General features: G+C 61.7%; 1 protein-coding gene across 1 annotated transcript in view; it reads left to right on the forward strand.

Annotated features, from left to right (window-relative positions):
- The window catches only part of DSCAML1 (DS cell adhesion molecule like 1), a 242,116-nt gene continuing 225,731 nt past the window's right edge, over positions 1 to 16,385 (forward strand). The window contains 2 exon segments of the mRNA XM_056107577.1: positions 1 to 167; positions 15,640 to 15,957. Coding sequence (XP_055963552.1) covers positions 122 to 167; positions 15,640 to 15,957 — 364 coding nt within the window. The 5' untranslated portion in view covers positions 1 to 121.

The following is a 16,385-nucleotide window of genomic DNA, read 5'->3' on the forward strand; positions in this document are numbered from 1 at the left end:
GGAGCGCGGGGCTGGAGCAGAGAGCGCGGGGCGCCGAGTGCGGGCGGCGGGCGGTGCGGAGCGGAGCGGGGCGAGGCGGCGGCCACAGCACCACCTCCCCGGAGAAAGGGCCGCTTATGGCATGTGGCTGGTAACTTTCCTCCTGCTCCTGGACTCTTTCCGCAAAGGTGAGCGGCGCGGGCGGCGGGGCGGGCCCCGGGCGGAGTCCGCGCCTGCCCTTTGGGGGCGCGCCCGGAGGGGCGGCGGCGAGCGAGCCCCCCACCACCCCGGCCCTGCCCCAGGCCGGGGTGAGGGGCGCGCGCGGGGGTCCCCGCGGCTCCGCGCCGCGTGGCTGGGGGCAGGGCCGGGGCGCTGGGGGCCGCGGGGCCCCCCGGAGCAAGTTTGTTCCCCGCACCCCGAGGTCGCCTCCCTGGCCAGCGCCGCCCGGGCCCCAGGGCGCTCGGTCCCCGGCGGGGCTGGGCGCGGGGCCGGGGCCAGGGCCGGGTTGGGGGGCGTGTCCCGCCCCCCGGACGGCCGGCGTGGCCAGGGGTGGGTCCAGCCGGCCGGCGAGCTCGGACCTGCTGCGGGGCGCGCGCCGGGTCCCGGGGGCGGAGGCGCCGCGACGCACGGGGCTGGCCGCGGACAGGCGTTCCGGTCACCGGTCACCGGTCACCGGTCACCCGGCGCCGTCGCGGACCCAGACCGGGGCCCGGGCGCGCGCTGGGCAGGCGCCGGCGGCCAGCTCCGCGCCCCGCGCCGCGGGCACACCTGCCCAGCCGGACTCGCGCCCCTGTGCGGCCGCGAACTTTTCTCCTTCTCGCCTCGGTGCCCACCGCTCGCTGCCCACCGCTCGGTCCCGGGCCGGCCACCGCCTTCACCTCCCCCCACCCCCACCCCGGGCGTTGGGGGAAGGGCGGTCCCGCAGCGGGTGGGCGCCCCACTCGGGGTGGGGGTGGGGGCCCAGCTGGCCTTTGTAAGGGGTGACCACAAGCCCCGCGGGCCGGGACGCGTCACCTGCCCCGCTGGCCACGGGGTCTGGCGCAGCGGCCAGTGTGTGTGGGGGGGTCTGTATTTTATCTCTCAGCATCGCCCCTGAGATAGGGGCATTGCCCAGAGACCGGTCCGGTGGGTCAGCAGCGGCCTCTGGGTCCTGGACATAGTAGTTGAGTTTCTCAGACTCAGTGGGGCCCGGGGCATGCCCCTCCCAGGCCGGCCGGGCTAGGTCGGCTAACCCGGTCCCCCACCCCACCGACCCTCGTCTCACTTGGGGGCACTGGAAGCCTGCCTCCCGTCCAACCCCCACCCCACCCCCAAGTCTTCCTTCCTCTCCCCTCTCTTTCTGCCTCCCTCCACCCCCGCAGGCTGGCTGCCTCACAGCTTTAATTACATTAATATTAAAAATACATAAGGTGAGGAGAGGCAGCTCTCTCTCCCTCTCTCTCCCTCTCCCTCTCTCTCTCTCTCCACCCTCCACCCCATTTCCATTTTGTCAGGCGAGAAAGCACAGGCCAAAGTAGCCAGCATGCCCCATTGCCCTCAACGCCTTCCCCCTTCACCCCTTCTCCCTCTTGCAAAAAAAAAATAAGATTAAAAAAAGCCAGGGAGTCCCTGGAGCAGGTTCCCAGGCGGTCACCTGAGCCCCCCCCACCACCCCGTGTCCCCGGCTTTAATAAATGAAGCCTCGGCCATTTGATCCGGCGGGAGCAGATGGGGTGGGGGTGGACAGAGGCCCAGAAGGCCCCAGGACCACGGCGGAACAAAATCCTTTCCAACTCCAGAAGGAAGTTGCCACAGCCTCGGGTCTGGGGGCCAGGTGAGCGCCCCAGGGGCCTGTCCGCAGGGCTGGGCCACCCCGCCTCGCTGCCACTCGGGCATCTGTGCCCGGCGCCAGGGCGGCCCGCCAGACGGCCTTTCTTTCCCTTCATGCCTTAATTGGGTCTCAGGTGCCAGGCGGGTCCCCGGGGTCTGTTCTGATTGGGGTGGCACCGGGGCGTTGCGGGGCGGGGGGTGCTGGTAGGGAGGGCGTGCGGCGCGCCCCCAGGGAAGACGGGGTTCGGGAGAGGCGGGGAGGATGGGGTTTGGACGTGTTCTCCGTTGCCAGTCACCCCCACGGGCACCAGGGAAAATGTAGATGGGAATGTTCGAGCCGGTTACAGAAAACAATATCCTCTCGCAATAATTTGTCCGTCCATCTGTGAGGATCCGGAGGAGGCAGAGCGAGAGGGAGGGAGGGAGGGGGGAAAACCAGAAGAGATGGCGTGTCCTCGGGATGGAATTAAGCAGTTATTGGATGTGTTCTAAGCTTCTGTTATTTCCATTCCTCTTGAAATACCCTTTTTTTTTTTTTTTTTTTGGATGAAGCCAGAGCGCAGGCCGATTCCCCAGAACCAAACCGGGCAGGTGTTTTAATAATCAGTTATCAGGTCTCCAGTAACTGCCTGGTTATTGGCCAGGCGGGGCCAGGGTTGGGCAGTCGAGGGGCCCAGGCACAGCTCACCCCTCGCTCCAGCCAGCATATGCCCGCATCTGTGTCGCCCACATTTGCATTTTTACTGTGTAAAAAGAACAAGCTTCCCCGGCACTAAAATCCCTGTTTTCTAAAAGCCAAAATAATGGGTTGCATTGATTGTTTCATTTCCCACCCTAGCCTCTGATGGGGACTGGTGGTTCTTCCCTCTCGAGAAGACCAAATTAAAAGCCTTCGTCGAGCCATTAAGAAAATCTCTAACACTCTGTTCAGTGTCTAATTAAAAAGGGGGAGGAAGAGAAGCGGGGCGGGGATGGGGGGGTACGTATTTTTAAAATTGAGAAATGGCAAACAGAACCGGGGGGGTGGAGAGGAGCACCTCAAGAGAAGAGGAGGACCAGGGGCCCCGGGGTGCTAGGGAGAATCACAGAGCTGCCCCATAATCCTTCCGCCTCTCGTTTCTGGGCATCAGAGTCGCTGCCGCTAATATATCTCTGCGGTAGGATGGGGCGCTCGATTAGGAACAAAAAGCGAGTAAGCAGTTGACCCTAAGGCTTAGGTTGAGCAGGTCCGGGAGACCAGGAGAAGGGCAGGGGGTGGGGGTGGGGGTCTCGACCCCTGTTACTTAGCCAAGGAAGCAAGCGCCCGGGCTGGCAGGTGGGGGACCCCCAGACACGAGGCCAGGGTCTGCTCCGGGTCCACCACGACCGTGGGCTCTGCTTGGGGGTGCACATCCCCCGTGGCGCCCTGCGTCTTCGGGAATTTCATCCTGTGGCTCGCTCGGTTCCCCGCGTAGCCGGAAGGGGATCTTATTCGTGGATGAGTGGCAGGAAGGGTGGCAGTTCCGGAAGGCTTGCTGGGGAGGAGGGGAGAAAAGGGTACAGGTGCCAGGCTGGCAACCCCGCCTCCCCACCAGGCCATCTTGGGGGGGGCCTGTTTCCCAGGGCTCGGGGGGTCTGCCAGGAGAATGAGCCCCCCGGCCGGCTCCCGAGGCGCCTTCTCTAGCCCTGGAGGTTCCAGCCGGCACCCAGAGATGGCAGGGTGCCAGGGACCCGAGGGCAGGCCCTCGATTTGCATCGGATTTGCATACAGATTTGCATGTTCACCCAGCCAGGCCCTGGTGAAAAGCCTCCTGCTTTGGTAGCAGCCAGACCTTGGCTTTTTCCTGCCTGAAATGGGGGCCCTGCAGGAGCGGGGAGGGGGGGCGGATGTTTCACCTGTGCGGGTGTGTGTGTGTGAGTGTGTGTGTGTGTGTGTGTGTGTGTGTGTGTGTAGGGACACACCCATTTGGACCGGGCTGTGGGGAGTGGGCGCCGGGGAACCAGGGCTGGGTGTCCGGCTCTGCCACTGCCTGGCCCTTGCGGGATCGTGGGTGGGCCTGCTCAGTTCTCAGTGGGGGGGGATGGGCCAGGGCACCCTAAGCAGACCAGACTAGGGGCCGTTATCACTTCCTGTGTTGCAGGAAAGAAATGGGGGGGGGCGCGCCACACCAGTCACAGGACTCTGGGACCCACTTTAGCCCTGGGTGTGTGCACCCCCAGAATGGGGGAAAGGAAATGATTCAGGAGGTAGAGAAGCAGTGCGGAGTCACCCTCCTGGCTGGACGGTACCCCACTGAGAAGGGAGGGGCTGGGACTAAGTGGGATTAGGGGAAGAGCCCCCCCTTTTCTCGCCATTTGTCAGGTTCATGGTCCTGGGGGTGGGGGGGTGACGTCAGGGGAAAACGGGCAGGGGTCACAGCAGGAGGGAATGGGGTGGAGAAAGTGAAGGAGAGAGAACTTGGGGTCCCAATTCTGGACAGTAGGGGCATTCCTCGTCCGGCTGCTGGCTGGGGGCTGCCGTGGGAAGTAGTTTGGGGGTGCTTTGGTCTGTATTCCCAGCGTCCCCTGCAGGCAGGCACAGCTCCAGAGGGTTTTCCTGTCTTTCCGGAGGGTCCAGCTCCCCAGGCTCAGGGGCTGTGGCCTGGAGCCACGGTGGGCAGCAGTGGGCAGAGCTTCCCACTCTCAGTGTCTGTGGCCAGAACATCCCAGGTGCTGGAGCGGTGACGCCAAAGTGTACCAGCTTCGCGTGGACATTCAGAGTCCACAGTCCTCTTCCTGTGGGCCTGAAACTGAGGTTCCCCTCAGGGCTGTTGAGCCCCTTGATCTCCTCCTGGGGAACGAGTGTCCGGACAGGAGGTGATGAAGGGCTGCACGCGCCGTCCTGAGGCCCGCTTCTTTCTCTTGGAAACGCTTTCCCCTTCACCCCCTGCTCAGACCCCCGTCCTGAGCATGGGGCTGACGCTGCTGCAGGGGCGGCCAGAACAGGTGGCCACCTCCCCTTCTCTTTGTCACGGTGAGCCCACGGTGGTCCCCGATCTGTCCAAGGAGGTGGGGTCAGCTGGGATGTCACCTCCCTGGCCTCAGCTCATGACTTCCAGGGACCTGGAATTGCTTCCCCATTAGGACCGGGTCTGACGCCGGGAAGCAGCAACTGAGCAGAGACCGTGCAGAGCCCGTGGCAGGGTGGGGGTTCAAGGGGCCTGTGGGGGTGGGGAGGCTGTGGGCACAGTGCCCGGTGCCCCGTGGAGCAGTTGTTTGCCAGGGGCAGGGGCTAGCATGAGCCTGGAGTGCTACCGGGCTGCCCAGCTGCTGGTCTCATCTGCATCCAGCCTCCCTCCCTTTCTCCTTCCCCCGCGTGCCCTTGACCGTTACCAAGGTCAGCATCTTGGGGATGTGCAGTTATTCCCATGCAAGTTACAAGACATCCCAACTCGGGGTGCGTGTGTGTTGGAAAGAGCTTTGTTCGCAGGCCCAGACGTTCCGGCTCAGCCGGTCTCAGCCGACAAGTGACCTCGGGATTCTCGGCCTCCCATTGCTAATCTGTAGATGCGTGACATCTTTCCCCTCCTGGTGTTGTGAGGATGAGGGGGTGAGGCTCCGTGGGCAGAAGGCCACAGCCAGCCCGTGCCGGCTGTGTGCGTGCGTGCGTGCGTGTGTGCAGCAAGGGGACAGCTAGGCAGTGGGGCCAGGGCCAGGCTGGCCACTGTCCTCTGGGAGCTGGCTTGGGAGTAGCCCCGCCGGCCCCGCTCCCAGGATGAGTGCCTTAAAAGTGGGGTCCCTCGGATGCAGGTCATTCCGTGACTCCCCGCAGTACTCCCCCTGCAAGGACCTGATCTTTGGGGGAGAGAAGGAGACACAGGCTTGAGCTTCGGCCAGACCTCCTGGAGGTGGCACCTCAAATCCACACCCCAGGCACCCCGCTTCTGGCATGCCCCGCAGAGCCCGGGGCCGTGAGATCAGATTCCTGGCCTCCACCCCAGAGGCCCACTCTCTGCACCCCACTGCGAGCAAGCCTGGTTCCTGGTCACCCTGCGTGGTTGTAGCGCCCTCCCTGCCCTTCGGCCAGCCCCCCTCAGCTGGCCACTGGGACCCATTCCTCCTGTCCATCAGGTCACAGAGACCCAGCCAGCCCACGACCCCTGGGGAGCCATGCCCTGTCCATTCCTATGGCAGGCCCACTTCCTCCTGGTTGTCTGCCGGGCTCTTACCTCTGGCTGTCTCCGGTGCCTCTGTCACTGGGGTTTGGGGAAGGGAACAGACAGAATGGAAAGAGCCGGGGCGCTGGGGGTCTCTGGGGGTCGCTGGGGGGGCAGGGTCCTCCCGCCTCTCTTGGCCTCTTTCCTGTGTGTACGTGGAGGAGATAAAAAATAATCTCTTAAATCCCTCAAGCGTTGGCGGGTCTCAGTCTCGGCTCCTCCGCGGGGGACAACTGGGTCGCTTGAGCCTAGGCCCCAGAAGGGCCCCCTGCCTCCCAGAAGGGGCTGGAAAGTCCCGGGTCTGTCCAGCTGCTGCTTCTGGAGTTCCCGCGGTGACTCATCATCTTCCCTGGACCCCAGAGGCTCCCCGGGGCTGGCTAAAGGGGCTAGGCATCTCTCTGTTTGTTGTTGCTGGGTCACACTCGACAATGCTCAGGGGTCACTCCTGGTCGTGTTCTGGGGACCAGATACGGTGCCAGAGATCACACCTGGGTCTGCTACGTGCGAGGCAAGCGCCCTCCCTGCTGTATTAACTCTCTGGCTCCAGTGTGCTAAGAATTAAAAATAAAGTAAAAAAAAAATAATAAAACAAAGCACATCACCCCTCACTGTTCCCCCCTTCCCCCCCCCCCCCGTCTTCCTGCTGGACAAGGGAGTTGTACTTGGGTCCCAGCGTCTGGATATTGGGGGCGGAGGTGCCGCTTGGTGTTCGCCGCCTTAAGACTGAGCTGCTCTGCCTTTAGTTGGTGAGGGCACGGGTCAGTTTCCTGGGTCAGTCCTGGCCACTTCTGGGTGACCCTCCCCGCAGGGGCCCCCCTTTGTCATCTGACCCCCCTCCTGGGTCTTCCTAGGGTCAGTGGCCTCTAGAAGCATTTCCCCATGAAGGCACCAGCCAGAGAAAGCCCAACCGGGGGTGGGGTGGGGCTGGCGGCTCCAGGAGGGTGTTTGCCCCTTGGAGCTGTGGGGTCTGAATCAGGAGCCCATGTCACGGCTGATGGGGGTTTCTGGCGGGCAAGGGGCCTAAAACCAGCGCTGCAGAGAAAGGGGTTGAACAGAGCCAGGGCCAGCAAGGTCAGATGTGGAGGCGTGGGGGGGGGGGTCCCGCCTGCTCAGGCTCCAGCCGCGCCCCTGGGACCCCTTCAGGGAGACACGCGCTTCTCCCCCGCGTGCAAACTGTCCTCGCGGTGCAGACGCCTCGTCCGACGTCAGCATTGCTCCCGCAGGAGCTCCAAGCCTGGCTCCTTTCTCGGCCTACCGCTTCAGCTGTTGGACGAGGGCCAGCAGAGGCAGGAAGGACAGGACGGCCTGCGAGCCCTGGGCATGCACCCGCCGAGCTTGCAACCAGCCCCTGGTGGTGTGGAGAGGCCGGGTACAGGCCCTGGGGACTTTCTGTGGCACTCAGGGATAGGTGGCCTGGTGCAGGTGGGCAGAGTGGTGCCCGGGCCCTGCCAGCTGAGCCCAAGGGTGTGGGAGGCTCTAGGCCAGAAGGGGATGCCCAGTTCACAGTGCGGCCGGATCTCCTGCCCCTGAGAGCATTTCCTGTCTGAGGCCCGGGTGTGGGGGCGGGGCAGACTCTCGGGGTCTCAGACAAAATATCCAGGGGTTGGAGAGATAGCACCCACTCCCAGGCATCTCTGGCAATACCCCCCCCCCGCCGCAGCATTATTAAGTGTAGCCTCTGTGGTCCCTGGGCACTGCCAGGGTGGCCCTGGTGAGCCCCAGATCCTTGGCTGTCCCAGTGGACTGAGACCTGGCCCAGAGGAGCCTCCAGGTCGCCTAAGCACCCCCCCACATAGAATAAAACTCTGGGGCCAGAGAGATAGTGCAGTTAGACCCTTTGCACCTCCAGTGGGCCCCCGAGCCCACCAGGTGTGATCCCCAAGTACAGAGCCAGGAGTCAGCCCTGAGCACCGCCGGGTGTGAACCCAAACCCCAAATAAAGAAATGAAATAAGAAAGTTGTCTGGGTGAATCTTTTGAGGGTGGTAGGATGGGCCATGCCTGGGGGGTCTTCAAGAGCTCTTCTTGACTGTCTGCTCAGGGGTCGCTTCTGGTGGTACTTGGGGGGATGCGTGTGGTGCCAGGGATCAGACTGGCACACCCCAGTGCTCAGGGATCACTCCTGACGGGGCTCAGAGGACCATTGATGGCACTGGGGATCGAACCAAGGTTGGCCATGTAGAAGCCAAGCACCCTTCCCGCTGTCCCATATTTCCGGCCCTCATCCAGCTGATTCTTATCTCACATCGTACTTGAGAGTTGCTGTCGGAAGTGGCTGTTACTTTTATTGTAGGTGAGAGGTAAATATTTGTGGCGGGCACATTTATCCCGCCAATATTTACTATATGCCTGCTGCACGGATAATACGACCGCACTTAGCTGGGCACCAGGGACTCACACGCCCCAGGAATCATCCCGTGTATGTGCCCATCCAGCTACAATGCTTCAGCGGCAGTATGGTCGCCTCCAGTTTACAAGACAGGGAAACTAAGGCACGGAGCCGGGAGGACATGGAGCTAAGTGGAGCTGAGAGGCAGAGCGAGAATCCAAACCTGGCAGCAGGACGCTTGTGTCCAAGCATTTCCTTGCCGCGTTCCCCAAAGACGCCCCCCCCGTGTCCACGTGGCGGCCCCGCTGATGGGCTCTCGGAGGCTGGCTGGGGGGAGGGTGGGTTCCAGGGGCCTCAGCGAGAACACCGACCGAGGATGCAGTGAATGAGCGGAGTAAATTTTGGAGAAGAAAATGACTCACTTCTCCCGTGCAGGTGACGCGCTGCTCAGATCTCGTCCCCCCTCGGGTTGTCACAGTGATTGGAGCTGATGATGACGTGGGGTTTATCCAGGGCACCTGCGAGGGCGCCTCCCTCCAGCCAGAGACCCCCACCCCCGTTTGCGCAGCCCAGCAGGAGGGATGCCACCCCCACCCCACCCCGACCCCCGCGGCCCCTCCTGGCTGGGTCTTACACAGCGCCTTCCGGAGAGAAGTCAGTTCCAGCCGTGACCCTGGGGGCAGCCCACGTGCCTGGGGTGATTTCGGGTTTAAAAATATCTGCGCTATTTCCACGCTTGTGATCGCCCGACGATTTGGAGCCTGTTTTATGAAACACGGCACTGGGGTGGTGCTCGCTCTTCCCGGGAGCGGCGGCGAAGATTAACTGGGTTTAAGTCCCCGCGTCTGTCACTTCCGCCCAAGCCCATCACTCCCAGTCCTATTAAAAATCTGTCCCCGCCGCTTGCTTCCCTGGCCTGGGCCCGAGCAGGCTGCGTCTCGGAAGCAAGTGGACTCTCCCTGTTTGCGCGTGTCCCCCGCTCTGCCTCCGGGGGGGCTCAGGACCACGCAGGCTGCCCCGTCCCAGGACTGGGATTCCTGGGAGTGAGGGAGAAACCAGGGAGACCCCCGACTTGGAGCATGGCCGGGTGCTGGTGGGAGCCAGACAGCCCCCCTTCCCACCACCTGCCATTTCCCTCCGTTCCCCTCTGAAGGACCCGTGTCCCCGTCACCCGTTTTTTTTTTTTTCCTGGAAGTCCACCACACACAGTGCTCGATCACTGCTCGATCGCCAGCTGACTCAGGGGTCCTGGTTCTGCCCCTTGCTCTGGAGCATGGAGCGAGCTGCAGGGAACGAGAGCTTGGAGCCGGACCCCACACGAGCTCAGCGGCCTGTGTCCATCTGTCTGTATATCCGAGGCCTGACCTCTTGCTTTTCCCGAGTTTTGCAAACTCCCCCAAAGCCTTTCCGCTGCTTTCTTGCTGACCCCCTTCTGAGTCTGGACCTTAGAGCCCTCACTCCACTGTTCCACTGCTCTGGTCGGTGTTAACCCTTTCCTGCTCTCCATTGCCTTTAGGGCTCTGGAAGGCTGGGGTGGCTTGTGGGGCTGGGGTGTGGGGGGGATTCTCCCTGGTCTTTGATCTAATCCCAAACCCATGCCCAGGATCTGCGGCGCCACTGGTACTTGGAAAATGTTTTCTGGAGGCCCGATTTCTCTGTACAAGGTCCTGGGGGTTGGGGAGGGGGTGGGAGTGGAGGAGTCAGCTGAGAGGAAGGGAAGCAGGTAGGACATGGTGGCAGGGCTGTGAAAAGCTGCTCCTAGCAGTGACCTCAGATGCCCTCGGGCCCTCTCTCGGGGAGCATGATGAGAGCTGTCCCTTGTCTCTTACTCACACTTCCTCATTCTAGGGGCCCCAGGACTCACCTCCCCTGGTGAGGGCTGGGCGGCCTTGGGGGGCAGGTGAGAGAGATTGACCCCACCCTTTCACAGATGAGGACAACCAGGGCTGGAGCCACAGTCCAGCCGGCAGGGTGCCTGCCTTGTGCATGGCCGACCCTGGGTTGCCTCCCAGATGGTCCCCTGAGCATCTCCAGGAGTGATATCTGAGCACAGAGCCAGGAGTGAGCTCTGAGCTCTGCTGGGTCTACCTCCTTCTCTCCCCCCCCCCAAAAAAAATGAAAGAGGACACCCCATGTCAGAGGGACAGTGTGGCTGGCCTGGGGCCACACGGCAGGTCAGGTGTGAACTGGGAGGGTAGGTGATGCTGGAGTCCTGTGCTGGACCCCTTCACCCTCTGAGTGCCCCGGACTCACCAGGCCGCATGGGAGGGTCCCAGGGGCGAGTGCCGCCCCCAGGTCCTTGTGCTCCCTCTGTGCCTGGGGGTCACCCTCAGGAACCCCCTGCCTCACTCTCTTCCTGCTACCTGGTACCAGAGACTGGCGCGGCCTGGTCAGGTGTCTGGGCCTCAGTTTCCCTTGTGTGGGTCCGCGCACCCTTTCCTCCTGGCAGGTGGGGTGCGGCTGCCTTAATGTTTATTGAAGGGCTCCTGCGTGCCTGCTGACAGGGGCCTTGAGCTGGTAACAAACGAGCCCGCCATAAGAGCCAGCGCTATTGTTTACACCCAAGGGTGATGTTTCATGACGGCAGCGCACTGTCAGAGCTGCGGCAGAGACGAGCGCTTTGTCTGCTCCCCCCCACCCCCCTCTGCTCCCCCAGACCCAGGAGACGGTGGTTCCCGTCCAGCCACGGAAGCGAGATGAGGCTACTCACCGTCGGCGATAAATCTGCCGTTTCATCAGCCTTGACAGGTGGCCGGAGCATCCTGGCCCATTCATCAATGAAATCTCCCCCGCTCGGCGTGGCAGAGACCTCGTGTCCTTGGCTCCGGCACGACCCGTGGGCCACAGTCGGGAGGGCGGTTGTCACGGAGGCTGGCACTTCGGGCACCCGGCCAGGTGTCCCGGGGGGAAGGGGCTTCTTAGCAGACAGGAGGGTGGGAGGAGTTTGCAGCCCGGAGCGGAGGCTGGGACTGTGTGTTGGGAGGGACCAGAGGAAGAGGCCCAGCCAGGCCTGGCCTGTTTCAGGACTGACCAGTTGTGCCTGGGGCTCCCGCAATAAAATCGCTCCAGTGGGGCTCCGAGGCCTGGCCGGGTCAGTCTCCTGCCCCACAGCGTGCCTGGCTGCCGCGTGGCCGTGGAGAAGTTGGTTCCCTTTGCAGTCCTCATCGCCCCACTGGTCAGATGGGGCTAATGACAGCAGGGTTCCCTGGGCCTCCTGAGTGACGGCCTGGCCTCATTGGGGCAGCTGGCGGGGGGTGGGGTGGGGGCCAGTTATCACAGCGGCCACAGCCACCCTCAGACAAGCTCCTCGGCCTCTTCTTGCTCTGCCCCTTGGAATCAGGCAGTTCCTGGATTCCTCTCTTTCCCGGCCCTTTCTCAGGCTTCCGAGTCCATTCATTTGTCAGGCGCAATGCAGAATCCTTCCGTTCCTTGATGGGCTTTGACTCCCGGGATCCATAAAGCTGCCACGGGGAGGTTGTCTGATGAGCACCGTGGTCTTGGGGCGTGCTCAGCCCTCCAGAGGGGGCCCCCACTCCGCAGGCTGGGCTGTCGGGTGTCTGAAATGTTGCATTCCACAGGGACCCACCCAGGAGACGTGAAGTGTGTGTGTGTGTGTGTGTGTGTGTGTGTGTATTTGAGCATTGTGTGCACATGTGCACACATGCGTGTTCCTGTGTGTCTTTGTGTAGGGGGTCGATTGTGCCTGTCCATTTGTGCATGTGCAGGCTTGATTGGAGGCACGCATGCATTGTATTGCCATGCAGACATGTAGAACCGTACACAGACTCAGGTGTGCATGCACGCTCGTGCATACACATATGCACCGAACAGTATTCACACAAATTCATAGACCCGTATATATGCGTGTGTGTTCATACATGCATGCAGTTGTGTGTTGGTGTGCCCAGCTGGGTGTGCTCACAATGTGTTCCAGTGCACAAGCACACACGTTGTGCATTTGTATATTTGTGTCTGGGGATGCGTGCAATCATGAACCTGTGCGAGCTTGCAAATGTGTGTGTGAGTATATACAAACCCACATGTGTTCGTGTGAGTCTGTGAATTTGTATGAACACCGTTCAGTGCATATGTGTACGCATGAGTGTGCGTGCGCACCTGAGTCTGCGTACAGTTCTACGTGTGCATGTGTGAGTGCACACACAAGTGTATACATACTACATGCATGCCTGTGTATGGGTTTAGGTGAGAGCCACACAGACTAGAATATATTTTCATGGGGTGCACACATATGTACACATGTATGAGCGGTGAGTCCGTGTGAGCCCAGTTGTGTGCAGGTGTGTGGGTGTGGGTGTGATTCTGTGTGTGCATGATCATGTGCAAATGTTGGAACTGTTCTTGCCCAGATGCTGGGGCAGCCTGTGGCCAGGTTGTGTCCGAGGCAGGTTGTTGGATCTGGACCGTGTCCTTGGCCAGGTTGTGTCCAAGGCCATGGAAGGCACTGAATTGTGTCCAGCCTCTCAGGCCCGGACCCGCTGCCACCTCCTGCTCGCAGCCTTTACTTGCCCGGCGTGTGGCCTAGGAGTGCTTCTTTGCTCTCCCAGGCCTTGTCCCCTGTCCCGTGACTGGGATGCCAGCAGTGCCTGTCGGGGTGTTCAGAGCGGAAAGGACAGGTGTCCCCTAGCGCCCACATGGGGAAGACGCTGGGCCGATGTTTGCATCTCGGTGGGGTCAGTTCTCAGGAGTGTGGGGCTCTGGGTGAGTGGGCCCCAGAGAAGCCCTGTCCTGAGTGGCTCAGTGGTCTGAGCCTCTCCCAGCTGCTGGGTCCCTGGCCCAGCATCTGGGAGAGGGACCCTCAGGCCCCTGTGAGCTAGGCCTCCTTTGGGAGCGTCTGAACGCCCCCAGCTGCACCCCTCAGCTGCTCTCCTGACCCACAGAGCAGCTGTGCTCTGCCCATCCCCCCCCCTTACGGGCTGTCACAGGGAAGGCTGTATGTGGGCACACAGGGACAGACCTTCCTGCCATGAAGACAGTGGCCTGACGTGCCCTCCACTGTCCCTCAGTGCTGCTGCCCGGAGCCTGGCAGCAGCCTCTGATAAGAATCATTTTGAACTGTGGGGCCTGGGTGACCTCCAAGAGCTGCCGCCCCTTGTCCCTCAAGTATGGCCTTGCGCAGACCCCCACCTGCCTGTGGAAGTTTGAGGTCCAGTTGGGACCACTCTTTGACGAGATGGAGAGGGCTTGGTTTGCACCACGACCTTCCTGGTGGGGACTGGGCAGTTCCAGTAGCAGCCGGGACCAACCAGCCCCCCACATCTGGATTTTAACACGGGGGCTGGGCGTGGTCCCAGTGAGGGGGACAGGCCCTTGGAAAGAGTGGGGCGCTGGGGTCCAGCCCAGGGCTGCTCTTTGGAGGTTGGAGCCGTGCAGTCCTGCTGGCCGAGCCGTCCTGTGCTGGGCGGTGTCACCACAGCTGGTCATGCCCACACCGATATGGTCTTAGCCAAGGTGGAGAGAGGGAAGGAGGTTCCGAAGCCCAGTGCGGGGGTCTCCGAGCTGAAGCTTCTTCCACTCCAGCCCCTTTCCTGGGGCCAGACATTTTCCAAATGGACGTCCAGGGCCATGAGCCAGTTTCCTTCTGCTTCCTGGACTCGGTGTTCCGTGAGAGTACTCCCAGTCCCAAAGCTGTGAGTACTGCCCCTCACAGGGTCCTGGAACAATGAGGGGACAGCAGAGCTGTAGCTTCCGGCCAGTTGGGGGGCACTTCCTGTTTGCTCTCTTAAGGTGGTTTCCGGGGGGCGCTGAGTGATTTTATTTTTCTGGGTAAGTCTGGGAACATCTGCTCTTGGCTCATGGCCTTCCGCCTGACTTCCAAGGCAGGGTGTCTTTAACCCTCTCCACTCTCCTCACTTTTGCCCCAGACACTGTTATGTCGCCCTGGGCCAGCAGGTCAATGAAAGGAATATCAAAACCAGACATTTGCTGATGCTAAATCGTAAAGGAATGGGTTTCCTATTTGATTTTATTAGGGGGTTACACCCAGCGGTGCCCAGGGATCTTACTCCTGGCTCAGGGATCAATCCTGGAGGGGCCCCTGGGATCCTGTGGGATGCTGGGGAACAGGATTGGCCACGGGCAAGGTAAGCACCCCATCTGCTGTAGTATTGCTCTGGCTCAAGGAACTTATTTTTAAATTTTGTTTGTTTGTGGGGGTTGGAGCGATAGCACAGCGGTAGGGCGTTTGCCTTGCGCGCAGCCAGCCCGGCCGAGCCGGGTTCGATTCCTCCACCCCTCTCGGAGAGCCTGGCAAGCTACTGAGAGTATCTCGCCCGCACGGCAAAGCCTGGCAAGCTCCCGTGACGTATTCGATATGCCAAACACAGTAATAAGTCTCAAATGGAGACGTTACTGGGTCCGCTCGAGCAAATCGATGAACAACGGGAGGACAGTGACAGTGACAGGAGTATTTTGTGACTCACCCATGTAGTTTCTAGAGGTTTAATAAGCAGGTTCCGTGGTGTGCTATACAGGGCTTCGTTGGTGCCCCGTCGCCAGTTCTCGGTTCGGTCAGCGGGAGAGCTGTGACCTGCCATGGTCGATGATCTCCTCCCCCAGACAGCGCCACGCGGGTCCAGAATGCAAGCGCGGGGGCTCACCTAAGTGTCTGGCACACCCACGGCCCGGAGCAGCATCCCTGCAACCACGTGGCCCCATGAGCACTGCTGGGTGCAGCCCTCGTGGCCCACCAAGTGCTTCTGAGCCAGGACACCAAACCGTCGGGAGCATGGCAGGCTGAACTCTGGCAGTCCTGAGCACCCCTGGGGGAGGCCCTGATAAGGAGTGGGTGCTAGAAAAGAGGCGAGGTGGGGGGGGGCTGGGAGTGTCTGATCTGCTGTGTCTGGGGGAACTGGGGAACCCCACATTCTCCTCGGCAGAGCCTCTCCTGGACACAGCCGGCAGGGGAGGGGGTACCAGGTGCCTGCCTCCTCTCCCCACTCTCAGAGACTGGCCAAGCCTGGGACAGACCGGAAGTTCCTGCCAGGGCCTGGGGTGGGGGTGGGGGTGATGTGAAAGGCTGGGATTGTGTCTTGCATGTCACCCCCTGGCTCCCCAAACCCTACAGGCTGTGGCCCCCGAGGCCTCTGAGCGGGGCTGGGTCCAAGCAGTGGTGAGTTATCCTGCCTGCCGAGACTCAGTTTCCCGGGAATGCTCCCCCACACCCCCACAGCCTCCTGGGCAGTGCTTGGAGGGCCCCCTGCCTGCCCTCCAAATGGGAAATTTTGACTGAACACTGCCCTTGGGCTGGCAGGGGCTCAGTCCCCCTATGCCCGTGCCCAGCACCCTGTCTGAGCCTTGCCCCTCACCCCGCCTCCCCTGCCTCCCGCAGCCCGCCCCGAGGATGTCGGCAGCAGCCTCTACTTTGTGAATGCCTCGGTGCAGCACGTGACCTTCTCCAGCTCCGTGGGCGTGGTGGTGCCCTGCCCGGCCGCCGGCTCCCCCAGCGCGGCCCTTCGATGGTACCTGGCCACGGGGGACGACATCTACGACGTGCCGCACATCCGGCACGTGCACGCCAACGGCACGCTGCAGCTCTACCCCTTCTCGCCCTCCGCCTTCAACAGCTTCATTCACGACAATGACTACTTCTGCACCGCGGAGAATGCGGCCGGCAAGATCCGCAGCCCGGACATCCGCGTCAAAGCAGGTGGGTTCCCGGGGAGGCGGCGGCAGGGCAGCGTGTGGGGGCAGCGTGTGGGGGCAGCTGCGCTGTCCTGAGCAATCAGCCTTGAGACCTTGAGATACACAGTTGCAAAGTTGTTGCTATTGGGTTTCAGTCATCCCACTTCCCAACACTGTCCCTTCGCCAGTTGCTCATTTCCTGCCGCCAGGCCAGTGTCCGAGCAGATGAGCCGGTAAGGAAACTGGCTCAGCTGCACCCTGGAACACTGCTCAGCCGCTGGGGAAATGGAGCCATGGAATTTGCTTATATGTGGACGGACATGGGAGTGTCACGCTGAGTGACATGAGACAGAAGGAGAGGGGCAGACGTAGAATGATTCCGCACTCATTTGTGGGATATAAAAAAAATAGTAGGAGACTATTATCCATAGGTCATAGAAACGAGGGCCAGGA

This window comes from Sorex fumeus, unplaced genomic scaffold (genome assembly GCF_029834395.1).
Source record: "Sorex fumeus unplaced genomic scaffold, SorFum_2.1 ptg000169l, whole genome shotgun sequence".
NCBI classification, from domain to species: Eukaryota; Metazoa; Chordata; class Mammalia; order Eulipotyphla; family Soricidae; genus Sorex; species Sorex fumeus.